Source organism: Asterias amurensis, chromosome 22 (assembly GCF_032118995.1).
Source record: "Asterias amurensis chromosome 22, ASM3211899v1".
Lineage (NCBI taxonomy): Eukaryota > Metazoa > Echinodermata > Asteroidea > Forcipulatida > Asteriidae > Asterias > Asterias amurensis.
This window is the reverse complement of record NC_092669.1, coordinates 3,957,909-3,965,615: the sequence shown is the minus strand read 5'-3', so window position 1 is coordinate 3,965,615 and position 7,707 is coordinate 3,957,909. Positions and strand designations below refer to the sequence as shown.

Here is a 7,707-nt window from a genome sequence, read left to right as displayed (position 1 = left end):
ACCCCTTTTGTAAATCTTCGCCCGAATGTGAAACTACTCAAAGCTGGTTTATACGCAGACGCACGATGGTCACAATGGCGTTAGATAAACGCGTGACGCAGTTTAAAGAGGAAGCTGACGCCTAAACGACCAATGAAAAGGCTTTTCACCCCGCGCGACCAAAACAAGCGTCTGTGTAAGTTTCGTGATCGGAGATGGGCACAAATTCTTAATTTTTACCAAGTAACCTGACCCGAGGTCAAGTTTAAATAACGGTTTTTCTTCGTTATTATGTTCACTTTATTTTTACTTTTATATATGATGTTAATTAGTATTACATTTTTAACAACATGTCATTTTTTTATGGTCATAAACTACATTAAACTAAAGTAATGGACAAAACAAAATTTCCCCAACGTAAAACTCCATAAGGTTGGGACCACAATGGTCCCGAAGTTCAAATCCGCGCGAGACTTGCACAGTCTATACGCTAAGGCTTAAGCAATTTTACCTGCTGCAGTAAGCACGCAAGTTTGCTTACCGTTAAGCAGCGCTATGCCCTGGTCATTCCTGGACATTCCTTTATCTTTCTCAGCTTCCTGGGGAAAAATACAACCTGGGAAACCGTAGCACTCCAAAGGCTTTTAAACACAACCTCTACCCCCGCATGTACCCATTAGTGTCATACTCCTTGGTGAAGAGAAGCAATTATTGTAGAGTATCTTGCTCAAGGACAAAAGTGTAACAATCGGGATTCAAACCCACACTCTGGTGACTTAACCACCAGAAAGCAGGACTCTGGTGATGCATGCTGCTTAAGTACTGTGGAGGCGGATTAGCTTTATGGTGCACGAAACCGTTATAAACAAACTCAAATGGTGGCTTTTTTTTTACTTGTGTGAGCAATGCAATTTCTTCTTTTGAAGATCAATAAAGTTTTCTTATGTCTTATGTCTTATGTCTTACGTCAAATAGCTTTCCCGTTAAAAAAATAATTTTGCTATAAAGCTATTCAGATAATGTAGTGTGTCATAAACCAACATGAATTTCCCTCTAATGGTTCGTGACATAACGGGGCATTGTTACATAGTCGTCTCTCAAGGATTGCTAATTGGTATGATAAACACCTTACAATCAATCTTGCTTTCATTATTGACAGATGTGGTAAGTTCAGCCTTGAACGGCGTTTACATTCACTTTAGACAAGCTGTCACCTCGCCATGGTAGTTATCTCTTCAAATATAACTAATAAATCAACGCCTTCACGTACAATTAACCAAACAACAGGTTTTCCATTGTACAAGGCTAGACACAGCAACGTAGTTTGATTGAAAACCGTCCAATACAAAACTGACATTATGTTTTGAAGGTTATGGACACTATTGGTAATTACTCAAAATAGTTGTTAAGCATAAAACATTACTTGGTAACGAGCAATGAAGAGCTGTTGATAGTAAAACATATTGTGGGAAACGGCTCCATCTGAAGTAACGTCTATTTTTTGAGAAAGAAGTATAATTTCTCACTCATATATCAGACCTGAATCCTTTTATTAGGCATCGTAAAAGCACAGAAATGTTGGCAACAGTATGTTTTTTCTTTTTTTCATTATTCTCTTGCAACTTCGATGACCAACTTCAGTTTAATTTTCCCCAGTTTTTGATATTTTATACATGGGATACACCATGTGAGAATACTGGTCTTTGACAATATCGTGTTTTATTGGGCACCGAGCAGCAGACAAGCAACGAGGGTGGTTTTTCTTTGATTGTTTTCTTGCAAGTTTTCACAGATTTGTTTGACAGAGGTGTCCAGTAACTTAAAACATAATCTTGCATTCTTCGATTAAATCTAGCATCACAAGACGACAACGTCACTGAGAAACATCTCCTCTCAAGATTTGTAGTGGTACAGATTAGTCTCAAATCGATATTATCAGGTTCATTTATGTACCAACCCAGTACATTTAAGGCACTGAACACGTTTGATAATTTAAGTCCAGTACTCTCACTGGTGTATTTCATATGCATGAAATAACAAGCCTGTGAAATATGGACTCAATTGGTCATTGAAGTTGCAAGAAAATGATGAAAGAAAAAAACTCCACTCTTGTTGTACAACATAATGTGCTTTCAGATCGGAGTAAAGGTTTTTCGGGCCAGAAGTCTTTTTTTATTTTAGTGAGAAATTACCTCTTTCTCAAAAACTACGTTACTTCAGAGGGAGTCTATGTTAAGACATATTTTGAGTAATTACCAAACGTGTACAGTGCCTTTAAAAACTGGTAACTATACGTCGTACATGATAAACCAATATTCGTCTCCAAAGACGAACATTATTTTAGTGACAATATCTTACTATTTCTCAAAAAACGACAGCACGTCAGCAAGTTATATTTTGAAGAAAGCGTTTTACCATCAGTATTAAGTTCAATGCAAATCTTTGGACGATGTGTTTTGTGTGCTACAAAATGTACCCCCCCCCCCCTTTAGAGGCGCTGAACACCTTTGGTAATTGTCAAAGACCATTCTTCTCACTTGGTGTATATCAACATAATGTATATATTGTCCGTGGAAATTTGAACGCAGTGGTCGTCGAAATTGCGAGAGAACAAAAGCAGAAAACACCCTTGTCGCACAAGTTGTGTGCCTTCTGAGATGCTTGAATTCGATACCTCAGCTGAGGTGTCTTGAATTCTATTCAAGTATTTTTTGAAAATTACTCCTTTCTTTAAAACTACGTTACTTTAGAGGGAGCCGTTTGCTTACAATGTTTTATACCATATTACCAAATAAGTGTTTATGCTAACAATTATTTGGAATGAACCAATAGTGCCTATGCCTTAAAGATACGACCACAACAGCTAATTATTACAGAATTGTTGTTTTGTTGTGCCCCTCAGATATGGTGAGATGAGATAAGAAGCCCACACTCGAAGTACAAACTGTCCCATCAGAGAGTCACTACGCTAAAAATCAAGAGACGAATGACACTCATCGATCGAAACTTTGGGTAGCGAGAAAGAAAACTGGATCACCGGATCTTCTGTAAACCGACAGGTTTTTAGCTTCTGTGGAGCACAATTATCGAACTGTGGTTTCTTTTTGGAACCAAATAAGGTCTCAAAGGCACACCGGCTTTGCATATGGGGCTCATATTACTCTCAGAGCACTACTCTTCAAATCGATGTGTGTGGAGCATTTGTGGGGGTAGTACAGCACAACGTATTACTCGCGTTGTAGGGTGCCATTTTGCAGGACAGATAAAGCCTATGTTCTCGAACACTATTTATGTTGGAGGGTTTGTTTTACATTGTGGATGAAACATCCATCATTCATGGACTTTTGTGTGTGACGGTTTTTGTGGTGTGGAGTGGTTGCCCGGAAAGTCAAACTTTATTTGAGGGAAGTAAAGCAACTAACTTGAATGAATTGGATAGCGAAAGCTGTGACAACCAAAGACACCTGAAAGAGCTTTGATCTATGTGGACGAAAATATCGTTCATTGTGGATTGGACTTTTTTGCGACGGGGTTTGTGGTGTGGAGTGGTTGACTGACAGTCAAACTTTATTTGAGGGACCTGACTAATTTGAATGAATTTGAATAACGAAAGTTATTGATACCAAAGACACCTGAGAGCTTGTGTTACATCGTGGATAAAAACATCATCCACTGTGGGTTCGACTTTTTTGTGACGGGTTTTGTGGTGTGGAGTGGTTGCCCGGACAGTCTATTTGAGGGGAACTAATTTATGTTATTCAATTATATACCGAAGTATATGGTTACGAACAGCACTTTTAAGTGCTTTGATCTTCATGCAACGTTCAGATCAAGTTCTTCTCACGCTCTTGAGCTCGTGGGATCCTCGCATTTAATTACTTACCGAACCGTCTAATTCAAATTATTAAATTTACTTAAAAAAAGAAGGTCCATTCAACTCTTCACAGTGGCAATTGAGATGAGCCAATTTGTAACTTGAATGGAGACTAATTCGATTGACAAGGTGCGCATTGAGAAGAGACTAGCTAAATTAGCCAAGAGACCAGACGGTTTCTAATCATCCGGTCACGAAGGGCTGTAGCTAATAGTGCCTAATAGTGCACAGATATATTTCTCCATTGTGAAGGGAAGACCTTCTCCACAACACAAAAAACCCAGACAGTCTTTACAAATTTCAGGAATCTAATTACCACGTGCCCCCCCCCAATATTGGCGCGAACATTGTCTCCGTACCATTGCGTGATGTTGAACAATTGACGCGAACTCGCGAGAGTAATGCTAAATTAATTAAGTACCTATCAGTGTTGTAACGCAATTGAAAGTTGGGGAATTTAACTCTGGGAGGCTAATTTTTCCGTTTTGAGTTTCCTCGTGGCGAAAAGAATAAATGCTGATTGGAAATTACGGATGATGAGGAAAATCAAGCAAAATGTAATTACCGGGTGTTAACAATAAGTATATTCGCGTCTTAATGCAGCAAACACCAAGACAGTATTGGTGGTTGAGCAAATAGCAAGACACTGACACTATTCTGTTTAAGCTCTGGATCCAAACGCAAGAGATTGATCAAACGCATTGTGAGGAAGACTACAAACAACTTCGTCTTAAGATCGCAAATATCAAGACGTTTATGGCCGAACAAACAGCGGGACCCGACCATGATTCTTTGAAGCTGTCGATCCAAACGCGAGATTGATCAAAACACATTGTGAGGAACACTGCACTTATGTTGCTGAGAAAAAAAATACTGGATTTGAACTACAGTTGATGAGGACAATCTACAAAAGTGTTATTACTGTTGTTAATAACCAGAAACACCGGACGTCTTAAGGATGTACATCAAGACATTGGTGTTTGAACAAAGCAGAACCCGAAACACAATTGTTTTTCTTGTTGTATAGAATTGCCATCCTCAACAAGAAATTCCTGATTTAAAAAAAAGGATTCTCTTTTTTTTTCTGAGTCCATTTAGAGAACACAAATTTCCCCAATTGAAAATCACTACGATAGATGCAATTTTGATGTACAGAAAAAAAAAAAAGCAGGACACGAGCATTATTCTGTTACTGTTCTCGATTCAAACGCGAGAGATTGATCAAATACTTTTTGAGAAAGACTACACTTAACTACGTGTTAAGACCGTAAAAAATCAAGACATAGATTGTTGAACAAACAGTGGGACTCGAACATTATTCCGTTGAACTGTGGATCCAAACGCGAGATTGTGATCAAATACATTCTGATAGGAAAGACTGCACTTGTGTTACTACGGAAAAGCCGTTAATCATCACAGCAATGCAAACGCGGTCCGTGTTCCTTTACTTTACTGTCATGACTAATGTGACAGACGGTTGAAACTGAGAGATAAAAGGCACCATGGAAACCACTACACAAACCAACATTTCATCTGAAGTCACTTTAACTGACACATCAACAGACATTGTGTTGGGTGCAATCTATGGCATCATCGGTTGTCTTGGTATCCTTGGCAACCTATTGGTGTGTACTGTGTTCCTGATGCGGCGTAAAGTTTTCAGCTCAACGACAAATTTGCTTATACTCAACCAATCCACAATTGATCTTGCTGACTCGATTTTTTACTTGGTTTTACGTTTTGGACCGCAACTGTCGGAGCAAGGTGACAACATATGGGGGGAGCTGGCTTGTAGGATATGGTATTCTGAGTATGTTATTTGGTCGTTGTTCGTAGCGTCTACGGTGAATCTATTGTTTGTTTCACTCGAGAGGTACTTCGCGATCTGCCACGCCGTGAAACACCGTAAAATATTCACAACGCGACGGGCGAACATTGGCCGTGTAGTGGTCTGGATCATCGGCTTCAGCTACCAGTCGTACTGGGCCGCCTTGCATACGTTGGAAGATGGGAAATGCTACGCTCACTGGCCGACTCCAACCATACAAAAAATTGGTGGGGTGTTCTTCTTCACGTGCGAGTACCTCATCCCGTTGATAATAATGTCCTTCAGTTACGCAAATATCGTCATCATGCTACGACGTAAGAGCAAACGTGACAACAAAGAGGTGAACACGTTCCAGCGTGCAAAGCGTAACGTAACAGTTACGCTGTGCGTTGTGTTCTTGTCGTACAGCGTCTGTTGGACACCGACGGAAATTGCGTATCTGCTGTATAATCTGGGTGGGGATTACGACTTCGAAAGTGTCCTACATCGTATATTTACGGCTCTTGTACTGGGAAACATGTGCGTCAACCCTATTATTTACGTCTTTAAATATGAACGTTTTCAAGTTGAGTTAAGGAGGATATTTTGCAAGCACAATCGCATCGGGAATTCGAGCTTTGGCGGCGGGTCAACAGTTCGAACTGTCGCCGGTGGAGGGCACAATTCAGACGGCGAGGGTCCCAGCACTGTACAGTAAATTAAGTAAACGGTCTATTAACACTTGTCTCCTTAAGCAATACATTGATGGTTTCCTTAAAAGTTGGGGAGGTAGTGTTTTTTTGCGCTACCAGCCAGGCTTGTGATGGATGATACCCAAGCATGTGGACTGTAAAGAGGATTCAGCCTTGGTGTCGGTAGACTTGATTCAAGTCCCTTTATCGTGCGAGGTCCCAAACATAATGCGGCAGCATGCAGTCACATAAGACAAGTGCGCACCCATAGTCAAAATGGAGTTATTTGCAGCAGCGATCCCGCAAGCGGAGCAGGTTGGAGCATGGAAAACAATAATTTTCTGTGGCGCTGGCACGGGAATGGGACTTGAGTCAAGTCTAAGGTGTAGGTGGCAACAGCCCCTGAAGATATAGTTAATTGTAGCCCACAACTTAAAGTGGCCTTCAGGCCTTGTGTGTTTGGCGACTTGCATAACAACAGTTCCCGACAAGAAAAAAACTATACGCCCTGCCCTTCGTGGCAGAAGGTGTCCCCTCCCCCAACTGTTCCCATACGTCAATATGAGGGGGTTTGGGGCTGGAAATGGCTGGGGGGGGGGGTAACATCATGCCACATATTGATAAATAAATGACTACAGTATAACTTCTATGTTTTGATAGAAACCTTGTATAGACAGCAAAATTGATATACATGTACGTATCTTCTCATACAACACGGCAGTCAGGTATGGTGGCCTTGAAGGGACATTAAAACTATTTTTACGCGAATATTTTTACCTAACGTTTCTGCCCAAAGCGTCAATATTTATATGCATTTTTACGTAAGTACTACGCCATTATTGTCCGTATTGCGATTATTTACGTAAATTAAAATTGTATGACCCAACACGCACATATTACGTAACGTCTTTGGGATCTAAATAATGTGATCTGGTATTCATGTACACTTTGTATGACAAGATTATTGTTGAAATGTTGAATGCAGAAATAAGGTAGTTTACTATTTCTTTATGGTTTCTTCCTAAACAGATGATTAGTTTGATATATATTGTCACGAACTTAAAGGCACTGGACACTATTGGTTAATACCAAAGACCAGTCTTCTCACTTGGTTCTCAACATATTATGCATACAATGACAAACCTGTGAAAATTTGAGCACAATTGGTCGTCAAGTTGCAAGATAAAAACGAAAGAAAACCACTCTTTGCACACGAAGTTGTGTGCTTTCAGATGCTTGAATTCTGAGGTCTTGAATTCAAATTCAAATATTTTAGTGAAAAATTACTTCTTTCTCGAAAACTATGTTACTTCAGAGGGGGCCGTTCCTAAAAATGTTTTATACTATCAACAGCT

At 39.9% G+C, this 7,707-nt stretch overlaps 1 protein-coding gene across 1 annotated transcript; it reads left to right on the top strand.

The window, feature by feature from the left end:
- The first annotated feature begins 5,355 nt into the window (after nt 1-5,355).
- Nucleotides 5,356-6,378, top strand: LOC139954014 (galanin receptor type 1-like). Its single transcript, XM_071953645.1, has one exon. It carries the CDS (start codon nt 5,356-5,358, stop codon nt 6,376-6,378), a length of 1,023 nt encoding a protein of 340 aa, XP_071809746.1.
- Nucleotides 6,379-7,707: the final 1,329 nt, after the last annotated feature.

Coding starts and splice junctions, on each gene's coding strand:
- LOC139954014 (XM_071953645.1), top strand. CDS start 5,356: ATGGAAACCACTACACAAACCAACATTTCATCTGAAGTCACTTTAACT.